This window comes from Sparus aurata, chromosome 13, assembly GCF_900880675.1.
Source record: "Sparus aurata chromosome 13, fSpaAur1.1, whole genome shotgun sequence".
NCBI classification, from domain to species: domain Eukaryota; kingdom Metazoa; phylum Chordata; class Actinopteri; order Spariformes; family Sparidae; genus Sparus; species Sparus aurata.
Genome location: NC_044199.1, coordinates 29,278,695 through 29,296,784, shown reverse-complemented (window position 1 = coordinate 29,296,784; position 18,090 = coordinate 29,278,695). Strand labels below are relative to the sequence as shown.

At 42.2% G+C, this 18,090-nt stretch overlaps 1 protein-coding gene across 9 annotated transcripts in view; it reads right to left on the bottom strand.

Moving 5' to 3' along the window:
* Positions 1-18,090, bottom strand: part of tcf7 (transcription factor 7) — an 83,235-nt gene that overhangs the window by 10,140 nt on the left and 55,005 nt on the right. For 4 of the 9 annotated variants that reach the window (XM_030437791.1, XM_030437795.1, XM_030437796.1 and 1 more), the window contains exons 5-10: positions 11,529-11,616; positions 5,412-5,501; positions 3,834-3,953; positions 3,184-3,343; positions 2,123-2,230; positions 538-585 (exon numbers count right to left, since the gene is read on the bottom strand). In XM_030437791.1, the coding sequence (XP_030293651.1) occupies positions 538-585; positions 2,123-2,230; positions 3,184-3,343; positions 3,834-3,953; positions 5,412-5,501; positions 11,529-11,616 (614 nt within the window). The remainder of the gene's footprint in view (positions 1-537; positions 586-2,122; positions 2,231-3,183; positions 3,344-3,833; positions 3,954-5,411; positions 5,502-11,528; positions 11,617-18,090) is intronic. The other 5 variants (XM_030437792.1, XM_030437798.1, XM_030437797.1 and 2 more) reach the window with 3 other exon arrangements.

Below are 18,090 nucleotides of genomic sequence, written 5' to 3'. Positions count from 1 at the left end.
TTACACATCACAGGATGGACTTAAACACCTGTAAGTATTAGATGAACAATCACTACTAAATGTTGTGGCAAAAGGTTGTGTGTCTGTTTAACCATGACATGACGTGTGTCACTATTGTCTAGCAGTACAAAAAAAATTGAAGGTATTTTTAAGGGATGCCCATTAAAAAATAATGAAACTCAGGCAGCGAGGCAGCGAGGCCAGCCATGCGGCCCTGCTCTCTGTTAGTTGAGCAAAACGGGTCGATTTATACCTCTGTGTGATTCAGTGTTTCACAGTTAAACTGACTTCTGGACATAACCATGGCAATGTGCAAGACTTGGGTGAAATACATTTGTAGTTAGCCAATCAGATGTGCCCTTGCAGCTGCTGTTGCTCGTATGTTGTTCGTGATGCTGTCGTGTGTGAGTCATTAAGGTTTTTGGAAGGTGCATGCAAACTTTGCACAGGAATACCCACAAAACCCCTTTCATGCAGCTTCACATTTTTTTTTTTCCCACCACAGAGGCATAAATCCACCATAAGACGTGTCCCTACCCAATCAGCTTTACTCTTTTCCCCTGCGACCCCGCTAAGGCCCGCCTCCTGCAAGAGTTCAACAGCAAACTGACAAGTCAGAGGCACACAGCAGCCCAGATACAGCACATCCCCAAAACATTAGACTCAAACACATGCACCACACAGGTCTGACTTCCTCCTATACATCTGAGAGACTTATTTAATCATTTCATGCCCTAAAAGTTAAGTTTGATGACTTCTGACTGACAGGTCTGGGGGGGAGGGGGGATCAATAAACATGCAGGTTGTTGAGACAGCAGTCAGTAAGAGAGGTAAGAGTAATTTCTTCAGCTCTGAGGTGAGAAGATCCCAGTTCACCAAGTTGTGGTTTGATAAACTGATCCTATTCTTCTGTTTATCTTGGTTTTATTTACAGGGAGTCAAACCAGAGAGAGAAGTCAAGTAGCTGGTGTTTTTGTTTGTCAACAGGTTTGTACTTTTCACAAGTTTCTATTTATAATTCTTTCAAATGCATCTGTCTGCCTTTAGGGACATATTAAAGGTGAGGTGTGTTGCTACTAAAACATGATATAATCACTTATCAAAGTATAAATAAAGAGGCGAAGTCATGCCCTTTCCGGTGGACCACCACGGGACCTTATTTCAGAAAAAAACATGGATGGGTAGCTAAATCTTTTTTATTTTTCTTTTTAATTTTTTTTAACCCTGCTTGAATTGTGCCATTAATTACACATATGATGTTTGTCAATTTAAAACATATCTGCAGATTGATTGTGATGCATTGTAGCTCACTGAGTGCTTTTACACAAAACAAATCTGTATTTTACTATCTGTACGGCAAAGTGCGACTTTCTTGACTTCCAAAATCAGGTTTCAAAATCACAAGCATCAAATGTGTAGTTCAAACATGCACAATTCAAAAAGGAACAAAACTGTATTTGTCTCTCCCTGATGACTACTGTACAACTTACTTACATTCTTTTCTGAAATAATGGGGCACACCAGAAGGGGCGGGACTTCGCCTCTCTAAAGCTCTCATTGCTGTCTTTTATTTTCAAGGAACTTATTGGTGTTTATTTTCATATTAAAAAAAAACCCTCAGATTTTAACGCTCATGATCAAAATACAATGTATTGTATGATGTTTCAATAAAAACATGAAAACTTCTAAGTGTAACGGATCATGTTTATAAAATAATATCATTAAAGTCACTGATGTATTAATTATAAAACACTCAAAAACAATTTAGTAAGTAATAATTTCCAAGTGATGTAATAACATATAATATCTCAGTGAAAAGAATAAACTATACAAATGTATTACATCATTATATTTTCATCACATTTCTTTCTCAATGTAAGGCAACCACATGACTTGACTCATCGCTCTAGAGATGGTTCCCAGGTTATAAAAAATCACAATCCTCCACTAACAAAGTGAGCGTGCCTCCTCGACTTAAATCTTTTACATTCCCCTGGTTATGTTCTGCACAAATCAGCTTTTCTAAATCAGCTCAGAAAAGCTGTCAGGGTGTCTTTCATATTCCACTCAGTATGGAGGAAGAGGAGACAAGAGGAAGAGGAGTAAGAGGAGCGGTCCTTACGTAGTTGTCTCGGGCGGACCAGGTCGGGTAGAGCTGCATGTGGAGTTGTCTCTCTTTTCTGGCCAGCTCGTAGTACTTGGCCTGCTCCTCCCGGGTCAGTGCGTGCCACTGGAGACACAGACACAGATCGAGAGGGAAACTGTCAGTATCTTGATCTCATTATCACAGATTGCACTTGTTGCTGGGTGCGACTCCCATTTTGGTGAATTAACGTAAGAAAAAGGAAAAAAAAGGAGAGGGAAAACGTGACATTAAACTTTAAGTGAACACAACAGACAATAATACTATTATGCATTAAAAAGTACAAATGTATGAATGAGATCAAATAAAACATGAAACAAAATCTTATCTCATGCAGTGGTGGAGAAGCTGTAGGCTTTTACAAGTGTATACCTCCTCCTACTCCTTTTCCAACATGTACGCCGTGTTGTTCCCTTTTCATTTTGCTTTTCTTTGCTTATTTTATTGAAAGATTTCATTCTACTGTTTGTTTTCTTTTGTTTTGACATGTCTGAAATAAAAATCAATCAATCATTCAGTCAGAAACCCACCAGAGTAAAACACTTTCAAGGTAAAAATGTCAAATTGATGTTGTTTTTTTAAAAGAACATTGTAAGTTTGATGTGTAAAAAAATAAAATGATATGATTTAAGTCCAGGAGTTATAAAATCAGTCAGAAAAACAGCCAGTGCAAAAAGTCAAAAGGAATATTTAAAGGAATAATTGGTGCAGATTATAAACAGCTGCTCATTACACGGTTGGCAGCACATGCATGTCGCAAATCCAGACTTACACCTGAAGAAAAACGCTCTCCTCACAGTTCTTAACACGGTTTGATCTGCATCTGAACTGTCCGAACGACGTGACGCGCTTCACCGTCTTATCATTCTTCAGGGTCCCAGTACGACCAGTTGGGAGTTGTTCTGATCTCAGCAGCACCAGTATGTGAGAGTTCACCTTACCACCGTCCTCTCTTGTCCCTCATGTGTGAAATTACAGACTGACCTGGAAAAGGGATTAGTCTGTGTTTAGCTGTGTGTGTGTGTGTGTTCATCCCTCACCCTCCGTCCAAGAATCTGGTTGATGGCGGCGCTCTCCTTTAATGTGCACTCTGCGATGACCTTCGCCCTCATCTCCTTCATGTAGAGCATGAAGGCGTTCAGGGGTTTCTTGATGACCGGCTTCTTAGGCTCCTTCTCCCGTTTGACCTCCTGCGGTTTGCTGAGAGGGGAGAGAGAGAGAGAGGGGGGGAGAGGGGTTGTGTATACAAGGAATACGATGTTGTGTGGTGCTCCTATACAGTATGGTTGGTTACATGTCAGGGAACATAAGACAAATCGTTTTTTTGTACGGATGCAACACGCAATATTTTAATGGCTAATTTAGCGAGCCTCAGGTGGATTGTGTTTCCACTGGAGAGAGCCAGGCTAACAGTTACCCTTTGTTTTCAGTCTTTGTGCTAAGCTAACCTAACCAGCTTCTTGCTGAAGCTTCATATTTAATGAACAAACACAAGAGTTGTATCAATTTTCATATTTAACGTCTCAGCAAAAAGTCATCTCAGACAATCACTTGACCACAGTGAGTCAGGTAAACATTTAAATGTAACAAAAACATCCACTAAATATTTCCAGTCACAGATTACCGTCAAACCCTGCAAGAGAATGGGGGATCTAGTGTGATAGATTGAAACAACGCAGACGATACTTACACATACATGCTCCTGTCATACTGGTCGTGGTCCTGTTTGCCTGTAGGGGGCACTATGGCTGGGTGGGGGATCCCTGTAGGATGCATGCCTGATGGGCCCAGCATCAGTGAGTGAGGGAACCTTGAGGAGGAAGACAGACATGAATCTTTAGTGAGATCAGAGAAATGCGAGTCGGGGGGGGCAGAGAGGACGGAGAGCGTGGAAGCGAGAGCAGACGTATTTGGTAAGCACCGCGCTTGAAAGCATTAAAGCGTTTTAAGTTGATCAGGCCTCCCGCCTGCTTTATGGATGATGTTCACGTTGCGCGCTGAACTTAAAATGAGTGACTTCTTTTTATGAATTCAGCAATGATGTAAAAATGTGCCACCACTAGAGGGCGTCCTAGCATTACCGACCGAGAGGCTGGCGGACCAGAAAAAACATGCGCCTTCACATCTTGATGTGTTGTGTGGCGTCAAGAAAATACATTTCCCTCTCCATCCATATCAATTCAAGTCTTAAAAGAAGGAAAGTTCAGGGATTTTCAGGGAAGTTTCGCAGATAAAAGACAATATTTTGATGTCAGAAAAGTTTTGTGTCAGCATCTTTACACTCTGCGGAGATAAAAGAGGAAAAAATCGGAGCCTGACTGACATCGAGGCAGCAATAAGCATCAGCTGCTGGCAGCCTGTGGCAGCCGAGTGAGCATCTGGGTCAAAGAATAACCAAAAAAACATGTTCAGATTGTTTGCTCTAACCTGGAGCTCACAGGTGGGGTTGCACAGAGTGACAGATAATTGAAAACAAGCATGTAAGACGAGTAATTCACCAGGTTAAAGGTGTGAGCACAGAGATCAGAAAATGTAATGCCTTTTTGAATTCTTACATCTGTACTAGCTTTTTAAGTTTTAGGTGTAAAAAAAACATGTGAACGGTTGGTGCACCTTTGGTTACTGTGTGACCAAGGCCTTCTGCAGAGAATCTGCACAACTGGAAAGCGCTGCGGCGAGAAAAGCATCAGTCTGAAGCAAATGCACACTTACATTCTGTGCGTGTACGTGTGTGCAGAGATCTTTAACACTGGTGTCAAATTGGAGTCACAGCTTTAAGCAAATGCAGAACAACAAAACAAAGCACCTGGCTGCACGTGACGACACTGTAGCGCTCTCAAACTCACAGCTCGGGTCATGAGGTTCACACTTTTTTCCTGCTCGTGTGTGCGTCCTTGAAAAACAAAGAAGCCTGCAGATTTTTTTAAATGTAGTTTTTATCGGCGAGGGTCAGGGATCAGGAACACACAAAAACAGAAAAGGGACAAAAGCGATAGCAAGGAAAAAGCTGCCAATGTCCTGATGTGTGTGTGTGTGTGTGTGTGTGTGTCAGCATTTTGTATTCTGCAGCAGCAGCTAGCTCGGCTCGGCTTGTCTTGATCGAGCTTGTTTTTTGGCGAAACACTGAACTCGTCCTGTTTACAGCACGCTGGCTCCAGCAAGCCTCACTCGTGCTATAAACAGGAGTGGATGATGCAGAGCGTTGTTGCTTTTTTTTTTTTTTGGCTCGGTCCGGCTCAGTCCGAGCCAACCGAGCCGGCTACGGTACCTGGAGTAGGAGGTGGCGCTGGAGAGGTTGGAGGAGTAGGGCTGCCTGAATCCACAGGGGGACAGGCCAGGATAGACTGGCTGGCTCTGCCTGCCACAGCACAGCAGAGGGGAGAGACGGCAACAGTTGATGCCTTTTAGCTTTACAGGTAAACCTTTGTTAATCCACACGGGGGCATTTAACCCTTCAGGTAAATTTTGTTACATTATAAACTTAATTTAAATGCAATTTCAAAACAATATAAACTCACTCTACTATGATACAGAGGCACTGCTTTGGGGAATTTAAACATGTTGTTCACCATTCATCATCTTTCTTTTGAAACATCTTTAAAAACACACTGGTATCTTCTCAGTTTGAATGTTGATCATCAGACAGCTGAAGAAACAGAAATAACGATAAATATCTTTGTATGTTTTCTCCAGCTTTTGTCCTGTAATTAATGTTCTATCTCTAATTTTTTTCTAATTCATTCTGCTTGTTTTTCCTCGCTTTGAGTTTGGTTTGGAAGCCTTTGGTTCCCACCTCTCCTGTCCGCAGGGTTCCCCCACCTTGACGTCAAATTCAAAGATTTTTCAAGGACTATCCAGGCCCAATTCTCTCAGATTCAAGAAGCCAAGGTGGCATATTTTGAGACATTGATCAAGGTTAACCACTTTTTATTCTAAGATCTAGCAGGCTTTAAAGAAGCCCACAGACGAAAATGTTAAAAAACAAAAACAAAAAAAAAAATCATAAAAAGAACTTAAACTTCTACTCTTGCACAAAATATATAAATTATTTATATTTTGTAATTATACACATATTTGTGTAGCAGGGAGTGTATTCAAATGTATGCGTGTATTTGTATTTACATTACACGTCATAAAATGCATGCAAATAACTGCAAGATAAACTTCAGCACCAACACGTTTGATGAAAAAAAATCTCATTCCTGAATAAAGTTAAATGTCGTGGTTTAATGCTTCTCAGATTCTTCCTCACATCTATAGAATTATCTTCTGTGGAAGCTCTTGTGATGCTGTGATGCGCGGCGATCCCCCGCGGAGCCTCGGATCAGCTCTGTTGACAGCTGTATGTCAATACTTGGCTTACCGGGAGCAGAAACACACACACTCACACACCGTGGGAGGTCGAGAGCGGGGATGGGACGTAAGCAGGAGCCTTTGATATGTATAAAACCACACTTCTCCCCCCTGAGAGCCAACACAACCCCCCCTCCCCTCCCAGCTGATTCATCCTTATGTTTCAACGTATGCACACACACACACACTCTCCAATCCGCAAACCACCTTTACAATCTCCATTATCATCACACACACACTTCTGCTCCTCTTCCTCTCCGCTGTATCCAATCTGTAGCCACAGGAGGCGGCGCTGCACATACGGTGAACCCCAGCAGCAGAGGCCTGCGGCTGGGACGAGATCCAGAGATCACCGGGCTCGCCTCCTGGAGGACCGTTCACGCTGTAATCCTGTTTTACACTGCAACACAGGTCAAGTGTTGTTCAGATAAAGGCAGTTCAAACCAAACGGGCGGCCTGCTCTTTATCTCGCCAGGCAGCTGCGCACGCCACGTCCCAGAATCCAGAAATAAAAACCAATCGATCCGTCAATTAATCGGATTTATTTTTCCTGTACGTAGCCAAAAAGAAACACCAGCCCTCTTGTGCCCCGTGCAAACGGCGGCTCCTGAGAGGCGGTGACGCCACATTCGAACAGAACCCCCCCCCCCCCATGTGACAGGCATGGCTGGGCAGAGGTATGCTGGGAATGAGATGAAAAACCAGGCCACATGCTCTATTGTGCTCTGGTCCGGTCAGCGCTTTGAGCCCCGTCGTTGTGACACTTCTGACGACAAGTGACTACACCGTAATTACAACTACTGCAAGATGACGGCTGGAACGTACAGAGTCTGGAAATGTGAACGAGTGGCAGGCAAAGTGGAATAGTTTTCACGCTTCGTCTTGGACACCGATTGCGAAACTGGCGCTAAAGAAGGGACTTTGAGGCCTTAAATATTTTGATTAAGGGCCGAGAAGTACATTTGGTACTTGATGTACAAGAGCGATCATAAAATTGGGAATTTTGGCTTAATTTTCTGGCTATTACTGGGCACACCCGATCTTCAAACATCCACATAGCTGCAATTTCAGCTGCTCAATTATGCAGGACGAAGCAAACAAGACATTTCTGCAACAAGGGCTGAAGATCTGGTTCCGTCGGTCTCTCACTGCCACAGTAATTTGCATGGTGATGTGTGACTTATTCGGTGGGATTGTCTGTTCTTAGAGCCAAACTGTAAAAAATGCTACTTTAACTGCTAACTCTGTCACTTAGAGCTGCTGTATTCTCCATCAGAGGTGCTAGTTGGATGGTCGAAAAGGCTCTCGCAGCCCTTCCCCCACGTCTTTACACCACCTTCTGACATTAGTCAATTGTGTGGTGGTGAGAGAAAAGCTAGGAATTGAACTTCTCTCTCTCGCTCTTTGAAACATTGGTAAACCCACCAAAAAAAGGCGATATCCTTTCCCACTACCAGGAGACAAGGTTGGGTTTTGGTTCTTTTTCACTGGCGTGTCACATTTGACTTCACAAACACGCCTGAAAGCACGGAAGACGAGAAAGCATCTTTGACGTCAGTCTCAAGGCCGACCAGACTGTCATGGTTCTCCAAATCCATCAATCTATGTGACTTTAAATTCTAAGGTCACTATTTGATCTGATGAGCATGTCATAGTTGGACCAACAAATCTTGGCATCTGAAGATCAACGGATCATTGGTTTAATTCACTTACAACCGATTTACGTTTTCATATTCTTCTATAAAAAGTTAGGCTACATGGTTTCAAGTGAATATTCACTTGAAACATATTTGAAGGGATATGTAGAAGCTAACACACTAACACAGTGTTGTTTTTGTTTTTGTTTGAAGAGAAAAAAGATAGTGGGAGCATCACAGATCGTGCTTTTAAATTTTGACATTCCAAACTGTGTGCTCATTTCGGTTGATTTTTGATTTAGGATTGAAATTGTGACACCGCTAATGGAGACGGATGGAAATGTGTTCACGCCCCAATGTCAGAGAAGGGGCAAAAGTTAGCATGTCCACACCAGAGCTGGAATCAAACTGAAGATAAAAGCCTGATGTTAGTGTTTTCTTTTGTCCAAAGTGGATTGGAAAGTATTTCCATTTTTTTTTCATTGTTAGTTGGAATAACCACAAATTACGTTATCCCCAAATTTAAACAACGGCTTATGTCTTTGATTGTGTTTAGACAACACATGTGAATGAACTCCTTCCCGAGAATAATCCGACTTCTACAGGCCGTAGTTCCTCAAAGAGACAGGAGGAGGAGGCTGTGCTGCAGTCTCGACTGAAGCTGAAGAGGCTTTTATAACATCCCCTTCAGCTCTCCGTTCACACTGTATTTAATAATGCAGCGTGTTTGGGAGACTGCAAAGCCGCATCATTACAAACAACAAAACAAAACACATCTCAAATAATTCCTGACCCCGTCCTGGTCCAACACGACTCACCCACCAGCCCAGCGAAGCCCTGGAGAGGGACATACGGAGGTGGTCATGGAGTGGAGACCAGGCAAATAGTCAAAACAACAGAAACTGTTTGACATTTAACCACTCATTCTCTGTGTTCTCCTTCTCCTCTGCAACAAAGGAGCACACTGCAGGGGCCCGAAACAAGCAGATAATCTGGGTTAAAGGAGATTAGCTGCTAATAATATTTGTCTGAAAGTCTGAAAAAGATAAAACAGACTTGTAAAACGTCTGGGGACGGACATGAAAAACAGATACACATGTAAGCGAATGCACACACACAAAGTTTTAAGCCTCCGTTCCAAATCTCCGTGACATTTGATGTAAGCCTTTAACTGTTCCTGCAGGGCATTTTGTCCGGGCACAGATACTGTAGGTTGTAATAAATGGATTTGTGTTGATCCATAAATCAATGGACGCCTGACATTATAAGTTCACAATCAACCAGCATGACATCGTGAGCTCACAATCGACTCAAAAAGGATGGAAACATAACAGCTGAATATGGAACAGATGTGGCCGTTGCAGACGCTCCAAAATGCAGAGCTTTCCATACCGCTGCTGCTGCCGCCTCGTAGCGCAGCACTCACTTTAAGGGTTCATTTTGGAGGCTTTAAGGCCGGAGTCTACCTGAATCTGCCAAAAGATTCCCAGAATCCACCACATCTTGAGGAAGACTGCAAGTTGCAAGCTTAGCCGTGACAGGATATGGCATGACTTGTGCTCACTGCCGCCTACATTCTCCTTTACAGTATACGATGATTTCTTGGCAACAACATCCAGTTTTAAACCACATTAAGCCTCTCTACTGATAATTAGATCTTAGTCGTCAGTGGAAACAGGCACTCAGAGGACTTGTTTGTGACAAGATTATGAATAAAAGAGTTATCATTTAGTCGACATTTCATAAGCAACTTTGCAGCTGTCCACATTCCTTTTGTTTCGATCAGAGGCCGCAGGTTGAAGAAGAGTCCCAAACACAGAGGATCAAAGCAGGTGGTTTCCATGCTAACGGGGCCCGGGGTTATCTACTGTGACACCAGGTGTGACAGTGATGTATGTAACACTGACCTGGGTCAGACTGCGTATGCATGCAGTGCTGCGGGATGCTGCTGCTGATGATGATGGTGTTTGGAAGGGTTGAAGCAAATGGTCTTTTTCGGGACAAATTAATGTTCGAGGGTCAGAGGTTACAGGTCATAAGTGCATTAGCCTGCCAGTCTGGACTAGAGTTTGGACGTGTATCCCGAAATCCCGATATCCCAAAGTGCAAGTGGACATATTCTAATTCCTTGTTTGGTCTGATGAACGATCCAAAACGCAGAAGTTTTCAGTTACCATCGTGGAAAACAAAAAAACAGCAACAACTCACATTTCAGACACTGATTGAAAAAACAAAACCATCTGCTATATTACTGCTCTGGGTATGAGGTGCATTTGTCAGCTAGTCTCCTGTGTAAAGATTTCTGGATGTTCAGTCTCCATCACTCGCATAATTTCATTGTTTGGTATTTCGTGAAAGTTTAATGAATTTCAGAGAGAGAATTACGACAATGCATAAAACGGAACCTTCAACTTTGGCCTCACTTTTAACAGTTGTTATTGTTTCTCTGTTATTGTTTCTCTGCAGCTAATGATTACTGTAATGTTCGAGTTATCTGCAGGTTATTTTCTTGATTATGAAAAATGAAAAAAAAAAAAAAAAAAAAAATGAAAACAATGAAATTCTTGGAAATCCAAAAGGTTTTCACTTTACTGTCACAGAAAACTAAAAGATCTGGGGAAATCTTTACATTTAGAGAACAGAGACGACGCACTTTTAGCATTTTTGCTTAAGAAACAGTTGCAGATGAATGTTCAACCATCAACTAACACGGCGCTGCAGGTTAGCATTTTTGCACTCGTCTCAAAGTCAATGGGTTTTTTTTGGAATCCGTCTTCAGTTGGATGCCTGGTTCAAGGTCTGTGGTTCACACGAGCTTAAGAGATTTGCGCACACATGAATTAGAAAGTGGTTTACGTGTCTGTAAAAAGGTGGCTGCTAACAAGTGGCTAACAGAGACTACACAAGTTCAACACTGCAACTCGTAGAGTGATCAATTTATAGTTGAGTGTGTGTGGTATAGTGTAGTAAGAGGCTTTGGGGTGGTGACATATAGCCACGATGGCGTTCAGTTGTAATATTAGCTTTTTACTTCTGGTGTGTTCATTTGTGAAGATTATCTTGCTGAACAAGTCGTGCAAGCATCAGAAAACCTGTGTTCCCCACTTTGTTTATTTTCTGCAATTATCCAGCTTTCAACTGAAAAAACCCCATTAGCGTTTTATCGAGGGAACCAGGGCGATGCTAACTTCTGCTCCCTGCGGATTAATCGACCTCAGCTCTACGTCGGGTCTTGTTATGCAACAGACGGACCTGGTGTGTTCCTTTAACCTCGCGGAAAGATTGTGAGTTATAACGAGGTCATCACGAGTACACAAAGGACTGAGTCACAGCTGTACAGATGTGTGTGTGTGTGTGTGTGTGTGTGTGTGTGTGTGTGTGTGTACGCGACTCACCAGCCCATGGAGGGAGTGATCTGGCCGACGCCGCCTGGAGGGAGGGAGTAGTACCCTGAGAGGTCCTGGGACTGGTGCCTGTGAACGCCTGGAGGAAACACACAGACACACACACACAAACGCACGTTAGGTGAGGTCAGCGGCCTCGGGTCCAATGAGCTATTTGCCCTATTAGTCCTCTGGGAACCTGGTATTAAACGCAGAGATACCCTCGACACAAGTCGCACACTCCTGTTCTCACCCTGTCGCAGGAATGTGTGTGTGTGTGTGTGCGATGCTGCTGTGTGTGTTGGACCCTCCACTGGGAGCTGATGTCGCCAGTTGGTTTCACTGGTTTATTCAACACGAGTTACAAGCTGCGGTAAAAAAAGGTCCCCACATTTTGAAAACACACACAGACACACACCCAAACATGCACACAAACAAACCATCTCGACATACTTCATCTCTACTTTTAGCAGAAATGTTTTCCAACAAAAGAAACACAGACAGCTCGACTCTGTGCCCTCACACAGTAAATATCCCGTCTCCCTCTGTCTCCCTCTTTGTGCCCTTCAAAGGAAGTCATTTGTCAACAGGCAGCACCTAGCACTTAGTGCGGCCCGGCTGCTAACCTGTGTTTGCAGCAGAGGAATGCTCTCGATGACTGTAATTTGGCCGCGGCTCCGGGCCTGTTTCAGGACCCCGAGCCACTATAAATCTGGACGTCAGGAATGTGACTGAGTCAGTCGACCTGTCTCACCACTCCGATCCTTCCTCCCCTCCCTCAGTCTGTCCCACCACGCCCTTCCTCCGTCCTCCTCCTCCTCCCCTCCTCCTTCATCCTTTTCTTGCAGCCCTCCACCCTTCCACTGGGCAGACCTTCTTTCTCGCAGTTTCTCACCTCTCTTTTACCTTTTACCTCTCTGTTCCCCTCTTTCCCAGGCTTCCCTCCTTCATTACAACTCTTTTCCTTTCCTCACCCATCCTTCCCAGAATTACTGAATTACTTTACGGTCTCTCCCAGATTCATTGTCGCCTCCTCCTCTGCCTCGTCTGGTTTTTTGCTTTACCTCCATGACAAATACACGTAAACAAACAGGCCGTGTTGCACAGACAACAAAACCATTCTCTCATTTGTCACATATTCACCATTTCTACCCTCCAGTTAAGCTAATAAGCTATTTCCCCCTCCTCCTTTTCTGGTTCCCCTTGTCTTTTTTGTGCAATAATGCTTGTATGTGATACATGATCAAGTCATATACATAATTTTTTTCTCATGGACAACCTAGGCTATCAAAATATGTATGCTGCAAGGATTTCACATGAATGTGTGAATGATTAAATGATCGCAAATACAAAGAAAAAGTCGAGTCTTGAGTCGCCAGAAAGACCACAAGTTGAGGCTTTGGAAAGTAGATTTACACATTGCTCTTATCTATAGAAATCATAATAAATGCATAAATAAAGAGCTATGAGAAGACTTTAGGAAGGAGAAGGGACTCCCCTACTCTGTGCCCTAGGCTCAGCATTTATAGGTCTTTATCAGGGTAAATTCCCCTTCTTATAAACAGGGTTTACCCTCAGGGTGTGTTCAGACTGACAACAGCACCGCGTAACCAAACATGGAATCCTCGTTTGTTTCCATGAGAACACCACGCTGCAGCAAACAAGCGGCAAAACGCTGGTCGGAAAGTTTGATTGGGCGCAGTGTAATTTGTTACAGCATCGTGTCGGCCAATCAAATTATTCAAGGCCGACCTTATTTTGTGTTCAGACAATATGACGGGACTCGCAGCCGGAGCACCTTTGGATAAAAACTCATTAAGATTCATGTGATCAAATCACCACAAAGAATAAAAGCTGTGTGATAAAATATCCGAAAATTTCATGAACACAGGCTTTGTATCAAAGTCAAAGTATTAATTAACTCTGAGGCAAGAAACATCCAATTACGATCCTTAAATTTCTTTTGCACGCACTGCTCACAGCCGGAGAAAAGATCGCTCAGTTAAAAAGCTGAAAACAAATGCATTTCAATTATGGGTTAATTAGAAAGGATTCAGCAACCACTGCGCTGTATTATGTTCAAGTCCAACAATGAAGACTTTGAATTCTCTACTGCTCAGATTGACGCTAATGATTAGCCTCTTCTGCAAAGCAACTATGGCTGAGGCTCATGGTTGTTGTAGAAGTGGTACGCAGTGGCGATTCTAGAATGTGTTGGGGCCCAGGGCTAAATATCCCAGGGGGCCCCTCCAACCAGCGTTTAGCGCCATTATGTTATAAGTAAACCGACACCAATGAAGAATGTACAAAACCTTTTTAAATTTCAGAGTTCACATTAGTAGAACTATTGTGTATAACTGATATATTAGCTCTTGGAAAAGAGCCTTGTGCTACTTTTACATTTAAAGCACTAAAATAGAGAAAAGATTTGCTGCCATGATAACTAAAAAAGTAGTCCTGTAGTCCTGTCTCAGAGAATAAACAGCAAAAAAAGGATCTTTGCATCTTGACTTCCATTTTCCCCACAGACACCTTGTTCCAACACATCCATACCAGCCATTGTGTTGTTTCGCCAGAGGGCTATAATCGGTTTGAATCTGGGTATCCGAGTTCATGTTGTACAGAATAACAGTGGACTGATAAATAAGCTCCAGAGCCCCATTAAACTGTTTATGATAGACGTTACTTCATTAACATCCCTTTTCCAAATAACCCAAGTTCCCTGAAATGACTGTATGGCTAACATCAAACACACAATGTATACAAGTTTTATTTTGACTGTTCATGTGTCACACTTGAAAGCGATGGAAACATCACACTGGTTTCTGTAAGTCACGTTTCGGCTATCGGCCCTGTTTGTTGTTGGGAAACCTGAAGGGGAAAATTAGCAGCAGTAATGGGGCAGTTTTCTTTGGAATGCCCCTTTTAAAGCGGCTGTCTAATGACAACTACAGCAACTATCTCACGGTCTCCATGTCAGTGTCTCGGGAAACACTTAAAAGGGAAACTATTTGAGTCAAATCGGCTCTGCGTGAGCTCGGTATCAGAACGTGTGCACGTTGAAGCGAGAGCTGAAAATAGTATTCCTGCACTGATAATGTGCTGCGGTGGTTATAACCACTGAGAGTGCAAGTGCTGCAGCATCTGAGCCTTTAAATGAGTTGACAAGCAGCCTGTGTGGTGTACATAAAAGAGCCCAAGACCAGAAGAAACTTTGTAGTGTTTTGTTACAGTAAGGGTGGTAATGAGTGCTGACAAATTATACTAAGTATAGGAAGAGTTACCTCTATTAAGACCAATCGTCAAAAGTCACACTCATAGTAAAATTCATTTTTTTACAGTGCAAAACTACAGATTCTCAAAAGCATGTCTAATATGACTCTTTTGGAAATTAAACTTGATGAATAATACGACAAAAAAGCACAACACAGCTTTCTTCTCATGTTGTTTTAAGAGCAGAGTGACTCACACTCTCATCATCAATTCATAAGTGTAAGAAGAAAAGGTAACGTGATCACCTAAAGGGGTTCAGGGGATAGTTGTTAATATTTGACCATGTCAGAATTTTACTGAGAGACATATTGAACTATTTTTCTACGGAAATGAAACATATAAAAGGTAACAGGTATAGAATACAGTTTCATCTGCAGAGAAAAGTATTTTTCTTAAATAATTAAAAGGCAAAAAATGTCTTTGAAGCTGTTTTACTTTTACTTAACTTACTTCAACGTGTTTTTTAAAGGGTTAAGTGTCTTTGCAGGTCTTGGGGAGTGCTATCGCGGTGTGAAAACGTTTGTAAACGTATAAAGCCTTGTGTGGCTCTAGAGTTAGCGGCATGTAATCTGATGATTTGCCTCCAGTGAAGTTGCAATGCAAATAATGTAGGCAGCAGGTTTTGAAAAGCAGTCCACTGGTTGCATTGCACTTCCGTGACAAAGATGGACTCATTATGGACAAATTGATACTGCAGAACCAGAGATATTTTTTATTTTTGAAAATTCCATGTGCTTTTTTAAAAACCTGGTTCCTATATTACCCACAATGCAGCTTAGCCACTGAGTGACTTCACTGTAGAGAATTTATTACATTACATGCAGCTTCCTCTGCAGCCACAAAAGGCTTTGTACCACTTTTTTCACATATGTAAGACCTGCAAACACACTTCATCACGTCAAATTGGTGGTTACCCTTAAATTTCCAGAAATATGGTCTGAAGCAATGTTAACCTCAGTTTCAAAACCAAAACATGACATTTCAAACTTCACTCAAAAGTAGAAATAAAAAGAAAAATGACCCAAAAGATACGGCTGCAATTATTCTATAACAATTCCCAAGAAAACAAACTAAACCAACGATGCTTTTTTCCGCCTCTCAATGCACCAAGCCCATTCATTCCAAATAAATGTAGGTTTTAAAAAAACATGTCTCCTAAAACAGCTGGCAGCTTTTAGTTTTAAGCAAATGTGATTATAATAGGAATAAAAAGTTTATTTCTTTGGGGGTCACAGTTACACATTTGGTTACACATTCTTGTGAGTATTTACAGCAGCAGGAAGGTGTGTGTGTGTGTGTGTGTGTGTGTGTGTGTGTGTGTGTTGAACCAAAATAAACTACAGTCAGTGTGTTCATGGTAGTGAAGAAACATGCCAACTGCAACAGAGTGGCTCAGTGACAATATAGTTTTTGGACAAGAGTGGAGCTCTGTGGCATGGAGGAATTCAATGTTGGTTTTGCTCTCTTCATGGATCTGACAGAGCTGACAATAAGAAGCTGTAGAACACAGCCTTTTTCTGTAAGCAACACTTCAAAAATACTCAGAAAAGATCTGCTCAGGTGACTGAAGCTTGCAGTTTTGCAGATTGTTACTTCACACTCCTGTAGCACACGTACAGTAATACCTGAAGACCGTATGCAACATACAGTAAGTGTCAATGGGTGTTAATCTTGCACATTAAAGTGTGACAGCGAGCAGACGCGTTTCATTTCTGCTTTTTTCTCTCGGTATTTTACGCTCCATTGTCCGAGCCAACAGTCATATCTGAGAAACAGTCAAAGTGGTGTGGCGGTGCTGCATCGACTGTGATCGACTAACTTTGAAACACATGGTGTGAAGTGGTGTTATGGTTGACTGAAGAAATGAAAGTACTGACTGGACTGACCAGCTGGATCATAACGTCAAACACTTCAGCCCTTCAGAGTTTCAGATTTGTGATCATTTCTTAACTACATGTATATTAAACCAATTCTAATTGAGAGCAAAAACATTTTGACCATGTTGTTGAAACTGAATCATATTTTGTGGAGAAAATGTTTTTCCCTCTGAAGTCCTCCAGCTGCTCTGCGTCAACTCTGACTGATTCTGGATGTGTCCTGAGGGACTGACTGCTTTACTTATCGCTTCCTTTACAAACAACTGCTGCTTACTTCATTTGCCATCAGCTAGCTAGCTCAGTTAGCCATGCAGCTAGCTGACTTTGCTCGGACGGACTGCGGGGTGAACAATTGTCCATATTCACTGCAGTGAATATTTGCTTTAAAACATGTATGAATGTCAGGTGGCAATTTCTTACATACTACACATTTAAAACGTATTATTCATTCGATCCTAGTTTAAGCACATTTACTCAAGTATTATACTACAACTAACTACAGTTTTGAGGTACTTGTACATGACTTGATTATCACTTTATACGTCAGCAAAAAGTTCACTTTTTTCTCACTTTGATACCATGAGCTACTAGTTACCATATACTGCAGATTGTAGCTCAAACTCTATTTAATCCTCCAAACAAAGACAACATGTTTTAATGTTCCAAAAAGTTTAATCTCCTTTCCACTTTTCCTACTCTACTGTGCTGCTCTGTTAGGCGTATCAGTGATATCATGGCGAGCTTTTACTTTTCTGGGATCTAACTATTGCGCCTGCATGAGAACACAGAAACAGTATAAAGTAGTAAAACCAGACACAGGCTCACTGGTTACCAGGGAAACTGCCGTCCCTGCATCCCCAGTCTTTGTCACTTTAAGTCTCTTATTTTAAGTCTCTTGCAGTGTCGTGGGGTGATGATGTAAAGCAGGGGGGGACTTAGGAGTGACAGTCTGTACCTCCACTGTCATGTTTGGGAACTGGGATTAGGAAAATATTTATTTTACCTAAAGCTCTGCAAAGATATTTTGACTTGGCTGTGTTATGATGTTGCTTCTGATGCTCTCCCCCAAAAACATAAAACTGATCTGCAATAGATTCCTCAAACCACTTTTAGGTGAAATCAGATATTTTCTGCCTGATGGTAAGAGGCGGTCCATACAATAAACAGTCTAGACAGGGCACTGACACATGACACAGTTTTGCTTTACTTTTTGCTTTCATTATGAGGATAAAATGAATGGAAATTGGGGGTGGGGGGGGGGTTTGTAAAGGTGAAATACGACTAAAGGTCCTCCAGTAACTTTTTTTAGGCATCAGTGAAAACAGAGAGTAGGGGAAACGACACAGGAAGTAAACTGTGCAGTGTGAGTTTAACTTTGAATAAGAGTAAGAGTGTGGCAGAGCATGATTATAAGAGGTATGTGA